We start from the raw sequence: 13,611 nt of genomic DNA on the forward strand, positions 1-13,611 counted from the left end.
CAGAGAAGGAGAGCCTCCAGTGAACTACATTCTTATCTCATAATGTTTTCTTAGGCCCAGTCCCAATATCCACCCTCAACACTGACCCCTCACAAGTCTAAGTGTTGAAATTACTAAACGGGAAATGGGACAGCACTGTGTTAAATCAAATAATCCAAGGCTCATATTTTATGTATGGTTTAATAAAACTGAGGATTTCTTGCTCATTTTCTGAATATAATAATAGCCCACAGCATTGGTATTGTTTGGTTAACACAGATCAGATCAAATCATCACAATCATGCCTTCATTCTTCATAGAATAAAGAATCCTGCCTTGTGCCCACCCAGGTCCATTCCCCATGATTGACTGATTGACTTTTAACTAATGAATCTAATTAGTTAACAAAAATGTAGTTTACATGACACAGTCACTTACTTCCTACCAGAAATAACTGTGGGAAGGAGTGGGTTAAGAGGGGAAAAACACCATTTGAGGACATTGAATGTCATGTAATAATGGCAGTTTTGGACACAGTTGTTAAGGTCACAGATGCTCTTGCACATCATAAATGTCAGTTAGGGCAGGATCTGCTTTTGGGTGATGCAATTAAGTGGGGGTCTGGTAACTTAATGTTCATAGGGATATGAAAGCCAAGAAGTTTACAAGTCTTTGAGAATGGAGACCTCAGTTCCAAACTGAGAGGAAATATACTAATTACACAATCACTTCTTATTTTTCCGACTAATGTTCTTACTTTTCTGGCCATGTTTTCCTGTTATAGAGGAAGCAGCACATCTGTAGCTGCAGACTGAATCAAATGTTTTCACTACAACAGGTGTTTTTCAGGGAGGCCTCGGAGATCAGTCACATGCACTGATGATTAAAAACATTAAACTGTCTGCATTACCCCTACACATTATTTTTTACACGTCAGTGCACAGGTGCCCTTTGATTTCAGTAATATAGCCACAGTTTGTCTGTCCTCTCTTCGTGACAGTCTGAAACATGAGTGAGATGAAAGCATGTTACTGTTAACAAGAGCAGCTCTGTTTAACTTTCTCATTTTGAGACTTTTCCTCAGAAGGCTGAAAGCTGTGGAGTACCAGATGTTAAAGCACCTGGCAGTAATCATAGCTGGGTTCTCAGTTCCATTGAGCTGGCAAACCAGTCAGACAGATACAAAGTTTTGGACCTCCAACTAGGAGGTTCAGTTATTAACAGTTATAGATTGCAATCAATGAACCACAGGTACTTTCAGTCTCAACACATTTTAGACTGTAGGTACTAGTTTATAAAGGAAGCATTTTGTCCTTGAGCAGAAATCTTACAGATTCTAGAAAACTCAGCTTGAATATGTTTTTTATCCTCTAAATTGTGTGCACAGGACAACAGACTGGGGAACTGAAATGTCATTATAGTTGATCTCACAGCACAGCTGTTGTCATTAACCTGTGTTTTTATTAATTTTAACAGGTGATGTTGTGATCAGAAAAAAATGTTTTTATTGCAGTGACAGCTGATATAACTGTTAGTATAGGAGGTATTTATACACTGTGATCAGATTGCACACTACCTCTGGCATCTGACCACAGAAACAAAAAAATGAATTAAATAATAAAAGTCAAATCAAATAAAAAAAAACTATATTGTGAATTGCGCTGCATTAAAACACAGTACATGTGATGACAGAGTGTGTGTGTGGGTGGGGTGGTACTCAATGGTTTGAATCAGACTGTATATCTCCCTTCCTCCTTTTCTGTCTCTAATTACAAACTGGTTTAGCTGTATCTGTCTTAACACAAAGTCATTAAAAAATGAACGCATAATTTAAAATTTATTTGAAGAGTACTGTCAATAACTGCAGGCATTTATACACATTCAAAGATGAATTTCATGCTCCAGAGACACGAGCTGGTCTGGCAAAAATAGATCCAACACATAAAGATAGCAGAGCGGAGGCAGCAGTCACACTCAGGATGGTTAGAATGGCAGCAGATCATCTGTGGCAGATGTGTCCGAGCTGGAATAGGACAAAGCTGGACATCGGTGTGCAGAGCAGAGCTTTGGTGAGCTTGCATATGGAGAATGGAGATGCAAAGTTTTGTCTGACTGCACAGCATGTTTGCCAGGTTTGGCAGACAGAAAAGGTGCAACAAAAGAGCAGCTTTAAATTTACTTATATTGATTAACAATGATCATACTATTCTTTAAAATCAGCAATCGATGATCATCTCTTCAGCTGTTCAGTCAGTCTGATCACTGGTGTACTCAGCACTGGTGAGCAAACAGCAAGTGCTGTTTAATGTGGTTTGTCAGAAATGCAAACACAAGAGCAACTAGTGTATCGGTTCAGTTGCAATTAATTATTATCTAGCACCAGAGACAAATGTTCAGTTTGGATTAGCAGTTTTACAGTGAGGCTACATCAGTGAGATAAAATTATAAACCATAACACCGGATTATATGCTGCATTGTTTCCTGTGGATACCTCACACTTGTGAAGGTAATTGGAATCCTGTGCAGAAACGGCAAACTCTAACAATAAAAGCTGCTACAGAGAGGTAATTACAGAATGTCATTTTAATACTGGTTATCCTGGTTACAGAGCTTTTTATTAGTCTAAATCAGGGAGGCCCCTGGTCTCCTCAGCCTGAAATCAACTCAAGGACTGATGTAACACTTACTTTAGATAACCCACAGACCCCCTACAGCCTTCTCTTTTGCAACTGCATCCAACATCTTGCAACAGAGGAGTTTCTGTTTGCTGTGTCAGCAAACTCAGGAGAGGGGTGTGCATTTCCTGCCATTAGTCTGAACTCAAAGTCATCAAGGAGCAAATATTACCCATATTTGCTGTCATTTGATAGTGTTACTTATTGGAAACAAGCTAATTGAAATATATATGATCTAATGACAAAATCAGTAATTACAATTTTGTTGTTATTACATCATAAATACACAAACATAAAATAATATCTTGAGGAAGAAAATGAATATTTTAACACTCTCTCACTTCTTATTTCTGTTTTAGAGCTGTTATCTCTGACATTTAAATTCATCTTCAAGAGCATACCAAGCTATAATACATCCACCATTTAAAAGCCACATAATTGTTTATCTGCGTGGAAGCATTGGCTGGCCTTTTCAGATTTCAGTCGTACACTGCATTAGTGAAGCCCAAACTGGCAATTACTTGACAATGTCTTTTGGGCAACTTGCTTTCCTACTAAATGCCATGTCTCAGTGCTATACAGATATGCCATCACTCAGCAACAGAACTTTCAGAAGGCACTATGAAAAATGAATGCATCTTGATATGCTTTGGTTTACCATGAATTTACTCAAAACATAGCTGAAGATTAGCATTGCATTTTCAGCACTAATAGTAAGAAATGTAAATGAGATTTAAAAACATACAGTACTGTCATGCAGTGTGGATGGCATACTGTCTCTGGAAAAATGGATCTTGCCTTCACATCCCACTGCAATTATTTTCAAAGAAGAGGATGCTAACACCTGTTTAAATCATCTCAAGCAATATAAAGCATATAGAAAATGAAAATCTACTACCCATTTCTATAAAACCTCAGTTACAGCAATAAATAATATAATTATGTTTTTAATTTAAGAAAAAACTGAAGTAATTTTAGCCTCCCAAACAGCTATGGTAGAACAGTTAACATTACCTAAACCTTTATGACACTTCATACCATAATGAGCAAACAGGAGTACACATACAGCATTACTCTTTCGTACAGTGCCAGTAGAAGCTAAACAACAAAAAAAAAAAAAAAAAAAAAAAAGAGAGAGAGAGATGAGACAGAAGAGGCAGAGCTGAGGCAAGGAGCAGCACACCACTCTGGGCATTATGGGAGTAACCTGCAATTATTTTATAGCTCTTAAGATTCCTGAGCTCTTAGTCAGTGTTTACCGTGCAAGGGCACGGCAAGGCCACAAATTACAACCACTTGCTTTGGCACCAAATGCTCAATAGTCACGCACAGGTCCAAGCTTTCTCTCAAAATAGTAGACAGGCTGAGAATAGAAAGACAAAAAGGTAATGGATGGAAGGAGCCCATTAGGTGTGGGTTTTCATTTTTTTTTTTTTTTTTTTTTGGTTGTCCTTTGTCATAGGATCATTAGAATTGGTAACACTACAGTCTTTTTAACTACATAATCCAGAAATAGCGTCTATTCAGTCATTCATTAAACTGACAACAGCTCTTTTGACCCGATATGAAGCCATGTGGTAAAAACCACAAGCAACAGGTCAAACCAACAGATAAGTAAGACAGTCAAAGAGCACAGCAGACACAAGTGCCATTGAATTCCCTGTTCTGGTCATGACACAGCAAATGACACATAACAGTATTGACAGCACAGCCAGCTGTAATGGTCGACTGAGGGTCACTTTAATTATAGCCTTAATGGATCTTAAATGATGGGTGCTGTAGTCACACTTGATGTTAAAGCCACAGTGTCCTTTGTTACATCACATGTTCATATGGTGAGAATATATGTGCATGGGTGTGTTAGCATGCCTATGTGTGTGTGTTCATGTAAGTGTGTGTGTATGTAGTGGCTACAGAGTTGTTTTCCAGGTCAGGTCAAAAAATTGTGAAAGACTCATCATGTGACGCAGTGGACTATCTTCAGCCACGACTTCTCCAAAAGCTCAACTGCCACGCAGAGGGGGACGTAAGCTGGACAGAAAACCGCAACAACGCAAGCCTCAGGAGTGGTTGAGAAAGGAGCAACAATTGTGTGGCAACCGGAAAGGTAAGGTAACCGCAGCTACTTACAGGCTGATGAGGTTTTTGAGTTATCTCTTGGAAAGCTGTGGTAGCCAACATGTCCTCACCAAAAAAAGGGACAAGAGAATTTGGACACACAAACACATAAACAAGCGCCAGTCTGGAATACCCAAAAGGTTCTCTGTCACCAGTGGTGATTCAGTGGTGTAGGCCGTCACATAAGTGGCTTTGTGTCACTCTCCAGCTCTCTTAATCTGGGTTTTGCGAGGGGGAGTTGAGTGAAAGTGTTTTTTTAAGGAGTAGTCTGGTACACAGATTGATAAGACTCTGAGAATCATGGCACTTTTTAAATGCTGCTACGAGGGATTTTACCTTTACTTACTATGATATGGACCAAATCTGTAGATGTCATGTTCAAGTTCCGTTAATTCTGCAGCAGAATTTTACTTGACAACTTTAAACAAGTTACAGCAACTTCAGGTTAATGCAAAAGACAGGCAGTGAAGCATAGTGGAAATCCATGATTGTCATTTGATGATTATTTGGGAGGACAACATGATATAGTCCAGGGAAATTTGCTGTTTATGCCATGAGATTTGATTGACAGCTATGGTATGTGTTCTGAAAGAATAAATTTGCTCTATGCATGTACCCAAGCAAAATGAAAAACAGTGAAATAAGTGGATATATCCCAATTTACCCTGAAACCAAATACAGAACAGGATATTGTGAAGCCAAGACAGGCTCATTACAATGGATCAATTAATCTTTTGTTTGATCAACATAAAATTAATTTGCAACAGTTTTGTTAATTGTTTGCTTAAGTCTTTTTTTCCCAGCACCTTTCAGGATTTGCTGTTTTTCTGTGTTTTCTATCATTGTAAACTGATTATCTTTGAATTCTGGACTGTTGATTCAACCAAACAAAAAAATATTTAAAAATGACCCTGGACTCTGGGACACTGTAATGAGCATTAAAAAAGAAAATTCTTACATTTTATAAAATAAACAATAAATCAAAAAAAAAAAAAGAAAAAAAAAAAAAATCACCAATGAAAATCAACATTAGTTCCAGCCCTAACTCACATCATGGGTGGATTTGAATCCATCATGGATGGCACCAAAATAATATGAATAAATAAGACAGATGAGACTTTGCATGGACTTCATGTGACTTCACATATGGCTTCACTTCATTTCAGCACATGGCTCAAACTGCAACAAAACAAATAAGTTAACAATGGTTCCTTATGGGCTCAAGCATCACGTGACCATACAATAATTTCCACAAAACTCAAAGAGCTGTTCTGTGGGGTCAAATGCCTGGTACCTTAATGCATGTCACCTTAATGTATGACACCTACTAAAATAAAATTACTTCTATTGCTTTCTGCACAGAAATGTAATCACTGTACTAGCAATACATATACACATAACACTCTGCTTATTACTTCTGTTCTGTTTTCTAGGAAAGCATTACTGCATGTGACTGAAACCAATGTCCTTTGCATTAACTGCAACATAACTAATACAATGAATGCTTTCAATGCATAAAATCAAATTCAACAATGTTATGAGATTCATAAATCTTAAAGGAGAAATATATTATTTTCCACAAGTTTAATGATGAAAATGTATCATTAGTCAAGTTTGGCCTAAACTCAATTAGAACTTTATGACTTGCATTCATAAGCATCATTGTTCATCTGCAAACACTCTACAAACATTGCTTCATCATTTGCTTTTCTGTTAATGACTTCATTACTTGACTGCTGCTAATGTTTGTGATCTATTTTAAAACCACAGACACACAATATCAGTATCAGCCAACAAAGAAACATAGAGAGGTGGAGAGTGGGTTGGGTCAGCCCTATATAAACCATTTACACTAACAGGGTAAGAAAACTGGGTTATAGGTTACAGGGATGTATTTCTTTTTTTAGTGGTGGTGTCAAAACTGGGATTGTGCAGAGAAAATCACTGTGTTGAAAGGTTGAAGCTTTGAGTAGAGGTTAATCATTCAAATGACATTTTAAAGAAGTGTTGGATGCCCTTTAGCAATTTAGCAAAAAAAGATATATTTGATATATAGATATAATAGTCTTCAATCAAATCTTCAATTCTTGAGACAGAGTTGCTGGAATATCCCAAATTAAATTTAAAAAATGTAATCACAATTTAAATTCCAATCTTAATATTAATTAAAAAAAAAAAAAAATCAGTACATATTTTCCTCAAATCAATAAGCTCTAGCTGTGGAACAACAGTGACACTGTCACCAAAACCTGTTGTTCACATTCAATCTACTGTTAAAATGAAGCACTCTGATAAAAGTCCCATGTGTAGCCACTGCTGAATTATTAGGCACAACAGTCTGCTTGTCATCATGTGCCATGACAATGGTGAGGACTCTTATGCCAAGAGCCCTGTGCACAGACAGTGAGATTGCGACGTACTTGCCCCACACTCTGTTGCCACTCTCCTGAGGGGGAACAACGTTGCACTCTCACCCTCCTGCTACTGAGGTGGAAGAGTGTGCCTTTGATAAACACAGCCAGGAGGAGCATTAGCACGATGTTTTGAGAGGATCATTAGGAGGAAATTTGTTTTCTCCCCCTGTGTGAAGTGTTTACTGAGGCTGATTTGTAGCACTAAATCATATTCCGATAGCAGCAGGAAATATGATTAAAATGAGAACAGTCAAGACCCACATGGCCTCCCCTTTACTTAAATTATCTAATTATAAGAGCTTAACTTGGAAAGACAACCTAAACAGGAAGTGAGTGTATGTTGATGTTATATTCTGATTTCCAATTTAACTTCGATTGAATACGGTTCATTCAGTTTGTATTTTAAATTTCTCATTTATCAAAAAACAAACACTGTTTAGGAATGCAGGATTTGCTCAAAGCCATTTTAAGAGTTGATATTTGGATGAAACTATAAAAAACAAGATAGGAAATGAAAAGGAGGCACACAAATAATCGAGTCACTGATGCTGGCAACACAAATGAAAAGACAGAACGAACGCCCAAGGCTGTGCTTCACCCTGACCCTCCCCTGTCAGCTGCCTGTGGAGCTTCGAAGGTTAAAAAGTGTGTGTGTGTGTGTGTGTGTGTGTGTGTGTGTGTGTGAAATAATAAATAATTAGACTAAAAATAATTAGAGGTAAGTGCTGTTGTTGAAGCATGCAAAGCTTGAACAGACAAAATGAAGATACAGGGATGCCCAGAGCTCAGTGCATGCAGCCCTCCCTCAGGTTAGTTTTGCAGGAAGCAAAGATAATACCAGTTACTAGGAAATAGAGAGGCTTTGAATCAAAAAGGTTAAAAAATGTACAAATTCAAATATGGCTTTAGAGCAGTAGATACACATTTTGGGAAATATGCTAATTTTCTCTCTAGGAGAGTTAGACAAGAAGATTCGTGTCAGCCTCCTATCTATCCGCCAAATATGAGCCTCAGCAGTTGGTTAGCTTAGCTTAGCACAAAGACTGCAAGCAGACTGTCTCTGTTTGAAGGTGACAAAATCTGCATATCTTCAGCTTTATATCTTGTATATCTAATCTGTTAAGAAACTAATTGCTTAAAGCTATTTCCCTATGTTTCCAGTCTTTCTGCTAAGCTAAGCTAACCAGCTGCTAGCTGAGGCCTTAGAGCCAATGCACAGACATGAGAATGGTACTGGGCTTTTCATCTAACTCCCTGCCATTGAAGCAAATTTGGACATTTCCCAAAATGTTGAACTATTGTTCAATATTGTTGAACTATTGTTCAGCATTTTCAACATGTGCCAACAAGGACGGGAAACACTACAGACTACCATGAAGTATCACCATCCAATGAAACACGCAGGATGCAAGTGCTTGTGGTCTAAAAAACCAGCAATTAGACCCATCCGCTGGGACACGCAGCGGGGCAATCAGGGAAACCCTCAGCAACAAACGGAACAGTAAGTGCTTTTTACAGCTTTAATAGACACATCAGTGGCTGTAAACATGTCACGTGGGGATTTTAAGGATTTATACTGACAAGATTGAAGATTTTTGTTAATTGTCATATGATTTATTTAGTTAAATAGATGTTCTGTTTGCAGCTCAAACCATTTTTCATTTTCCAGGTTTTGTATCTTCTACATGGGAATCTTAAAGCTCAATGGAAATAATTCTATTTTGTGATATATATTTAATATTGACTGACATGAAAAAAAAAAAGAAATCAAGATAATTACCCAGATTTTTCTTTGCCATATTGCCCAATCCTCAATCATATCATGTGCATAAAATGGCACATGACTGGTCCAAACTTGATTCAAGTGGCAGTGATTCTTAGCAGCAGCTCTGATGTAATTTCTCAGTGATGTGATACAAGCATGTACAACACTATAACTAGCCCATGTGCTTCCGTCCTTTATCACCCACAGAATATAGCAGGTATCAGTTCGCTAACAAAAGTTAGGTCACCTGAAATATAATACTGGATCAATGACAGCTGCTTGAGGACCCCAAATAGTCACGCACACATTCACACACAGACTGAATCCGCTTTGGAGCTGGTGTCATGGGTCAGTGCTTGTGGGGGAAACAAAGCTCAAGTGAAGCGAGAGCAGAGGGCTCAGTCACGAATGTGGCGTCACTCCATGCTGATCAGTGTAGACATTTAGAGGCAAGCCGCCGCTGCCACATATAAGTACTCCACAGAGCAAGGATGGACAGCTCTGTGGCCACAAAAGGGGCAGTATTTAAAGAGAAGGTAATGGTTGTTATTGGAGGTTGTTACAGTAGTTTTTAGGAATTTAGGGCTGAATATTAAATGTTTACTTTATCTCTTATCACCTTCCAGAATGAATGTGCTAACTAGAACATCACACAGGAGCTAGATTTTACTACAGCTGTCAAATGCGGGTTCAAGACCTTCCTGGTATGCACAAATATGGGATAAAGTGTGAGGTTAAAGGCCAGTGTTAAATGAGAGGGTATGAGTAAAAGCAACTTCAAACTGGTGACAACCCAGAGGTCAAGGTACAATCAAAGGATGAGACACTAAAATGGTGCCCAAGAGGACTACATGCCCTTTAAAGGGGAAGAAAACTGCCAACATCCATCTGTGTGCATTTCACTATCTTCCCTTCATCTCTGCTCTCAGTGTCCTTCCCACTCTTTCATTTTGACTATGACTGCCCCCTTTAAAATAAATAAATAAATAAACAAACCAGCATTCCTCCCCCCTCCCCGAGGCTGGGCAGCCCATGCAGGAAGGTAAACATGTCCACTGTGGTGAGCTCAGACCACGCGGATGCTTCGCTCCAGGTAACAGTCGTCCTCCACAGCTCTGCACCCACCAGCAACATCTCAGCATCCACTAGTAGTGCAGAGTAGCCTATGTCTGAACAGATTTCCGCTTCATTGCCAAACCCTCCCTCCTCAAGCAAGGACATCCATGGATTTGATGGGGAGGTTGATTCAAAAAAGGGTCAACAGTCTGACCTCTACCTACAGTACCTGGCTGATAGCTTATACTCTGTCTGCAGAGCATCATCTTTTTGATTTTTGAAGTGCTGGCTTTTTTCTGTGGTAAAGAGGACTGGCTATTAAATAGATAGAAGGCTTAGTGGGCATTCAGGCTGGAAACAGTCCTATGTTAAAATAGTGCAAGGGCTTGTGTTAGTGGGGGCATGTTGCTCAGTTGTCAGTGAGATGATGAACGATGAAGAAATTCAGTTTAAGTAACGGATTCAGGACTCTGAACCTTTACCAGACATCACAGCACAGTCTGTAATGATACAATACACAAAGACAGTCTTACTGTCTTTTGCTGGGACCAGCACCATGTTCAGAAAACAAAGCCTATCAATTGTCTGACCGGAGCTCCGACTGCATAGTCCCACTAACTGAACTGAAACACAGCTGAACGGTGTATATTCCACATGATCCCTGGCTTCCACACACAGAAAAACTGTCACTGTATCAAACACACCAAACTTTGTCTAGAATTTTGAATATTTTCAAAGTATCTGTTTGAAAGTACAGTTTGGCTTTACTCTTCAACTTGCTGGGCCTGATTCCAGCAGTTTAAGCTGCTGACTATCACTCAATCAGTGGGAGATCGTACCTGCTCATCAAAGTTACATGGTGCAAGAACAGGCTTTCAGGGTGGGCATGACGGAAGCACAATTCAACGTATTACTAGTCAATGTACCATCAAAATGATTATGAAGCTGTTATTTCAATACAAAAGAAGACAAGGAATGGTTTCATGGGAAATGAAAAGGAGATGAAGAGACATATCAAGCCAAATCAAAGATGAGAGAGCTGATGCTTGGTGCTTGTTGTCCTTGTAAATCCCATTGAGCTGTGTATACCCTGATTTTCAGAAGCAGAGAAATTTCCCTGCAAAACCAACAGTTGCAAATTGAGAGACTTAAGTAAATCCAACAGAACACATAATCGCGCTCTGTTAACATGTCTCCTCCTATTATTTGCATGATCCTCCATTAAATGCATGTGCATCAAGGAGAAAGACACACCTTGTGCACAAGTGACAGCTCGTGTCCCTGTTTGATAAACACACCGCATGTGTTTGGGGCAGAACACATCAAATGTGCACCAGAAAAACAGGCGCAAAATCTGCCCTGTGTGTCAGATATTTTCATGTTCACAAATCGTCTTCAATTTCATAGACATGTGGTTCCAACGTTCCTTTACAGTGAATACATAGTATATGGTATATCCGGCTGCTCACTCAGGAAGTACTGTAGGAGTGAATTAACTGCACTTCAACTGCTTTACATCTATGGAATTACTTGCAGTGAAGAAATGTGCAATGCACAAAAACAGTTGACTTGAGACAGCATCACACTGACAGAACTAATTGCATGACAACTGTCAAACTGAAAATTCAGGTCATTGGTTTGGCGTATAGTACATTTGTGTTCTTAGAGTCCAGCCTATATGCTGCATAATCCCGTTCCTCTGTAATGCGTAGGTGGACAAGGTGTGGGCTGATGTTCATTACTTTCCTCTCTGCAAGTCGATACTCTTCAAGTGCTCCCATGGTGATACTATGTATACCCTAGCTGCCAAATACAGCATAATACTGTGAGCGTGTGTTTGTGGTGTGTGTTGTGTGTGTGTGTGTGTGTGTGTGAGTGAACATGTGAAGCAAATGATATGATTAAGGTGACAGAAATGTACATTCACATCATTCACATCCAAGATTTCATCTCTAATAAAATTACTAAATGTTACAGAGTTCCTCTTGGACAACATTGTGTCAGTGGCTCTACAGCTACCACCACCCACTGGTTAAAGGTGTCATTGTGTGTGCCTTGCTTTTGAGAGCCTTTGCACAGAAAATTCCAGCAAAAGACAGCATGCTTGTTTGGAAAAATGTCACCAGTTGTCTTCCGCTCAGGGCTGAGTCTAGAAACTTTCCTGCCTCAAGACATGCAGGTAAAGAATAAAAAATTCTACCATGACCAGCAACGCGGCTCTGAAAAATGGCTTTGACTTTGGATGAGTCTGCTCAAAGCCTACAGAGAGAGACGAGTCTCGGTGCTCCAGGTCTGAGAGACGTGGGGACAAAGGCTGATGTGAGGCTGATGGTGGTTGCTGTTTCCCTTATGTTTACCATCATTTCTTTTCACAAACAGAGGCTAGGCTGGAAAAGGCCAGAGAGCCAGGGCCTCCAGCACGCAGGCAGTCAAAGATGGGGGGGGGGTGAAAAGACAACCAGAGATAAAGGAGAGAGTGAGAGAGGGGTAAAGGCAATCACTGATGAGAGAGAAAGAGAGAGAGAGATAGAGAGGGGTGGGGGGAAGAGAGAGAGTGTTTGGGCTAAGCTGCCTCCAGACACCACGCGGCTCAGAGCAGATCGAGAGTGACGGCTTGCTGATTAGTCAACTTGCAGCCCCCAAGACTGGAGTCTGCATACATGCACACACACACACACTAACACACACGTTCATTTAAATCCCGACTGTTATCATTGCATACATATGTGCAAAACACGTGGACACACATACATGTAAACAAATGAACACTCATGTAATCTCATAATATCTGAGGGAGGGACGTCATGATGAAATCTACCTTGAGATTAATGAATCTGCAAGCAATGTCTGCTGTTCTGCGTTGTGTGTGTGTGTAATGTGAAGAAGATGTGTACCTTACTTATGAGTCAAAATGTGTAAGGGTATGGTAGGGTTACCTTAAGGAGATAGACAGGGATGTTGCTGAAGTCCACAGGGAGTTTAAGAAGGAAACGGGCTGAAAACTCTCCCGTCTGAAGAACAAGAAGCAAAGACAAAGTGTACAACATACAGGTCATATATAAATGGAAAAAAAAACACACTTATATGTATATATGAAACATTCAAAAGAATACAGTATTCACTTAAAATGATTATAATCAATTTTTATGCTTAAGTTTGGGGAATATAGGTGTGATTTAACCCTTTTTTTGTTTAATGAAACATTCCAAACTGCTCAACGCATCAGTATAGATAAGGACCTTGGAAAACACAGACAGGTGACAAATGAAAGAAAAAACCTGAGTGAATAAGTGGAGAAACATAACAAATGCAGATGCTTCCACACAGGTGCACTGCATGGTAAATCAAGCAATTAACACCCAGTCATGCTTCGCGACATGAATTAAAATGCCGAGCAGACCCAGTTGATTCTGATTTTGCATCAAGATGGCAAGAGACTTTGAAAGAGTCACTGTTGGGGCATGGATGGCAGGAGCTTCAGTCACAAAGACTGCTCAACTGGCTAGTGTTTCAGTAGGAACAGTAAAGTGACATTTGCATTTTGATCTATGGGAAAGACATCAAGTAAATAGGGTCAGACATTGTGGTCGACAGGGCACATTTG

The 13,611-nt window shown here is 39.5% G+C and overlaps 1 protein-coding gene across 1 annotated transcript in view; it reads right to left on the bottom strand.

The window, feature by feature from the left end:
- Positions 1-13,611, bottom strand: part of babam2 (BRISC and BRCA1 A complex member 2) — a 71,556-nt gene that overhangs the window by 36,125 nt on the left and 21,820 nt on the right. The window contains 1 exon segment of the mRNA XM_018695184.2: positions 12,944-13,018. Coding sequence (XP_018550700.1) covers positions 12,944-13,018 — 75 coding nt within the window.

The sequence above is a fragment of the Lates calcarifer genome, linkage group LG19 (genome assembly GCF_001640805.2).
Source record: "Lates calcarifer isolate ASB-BC8 linkage group LG19, TLL_Latcal_v3, whole genome shotgun sequence".
In the NCBI taxonomy this organism is placed as follows: domain Eukaryota; kingdom Metazoa; phylum Chordata; class Actinopteri; family Centropomidae; genus Lates; species Lates calcarifer.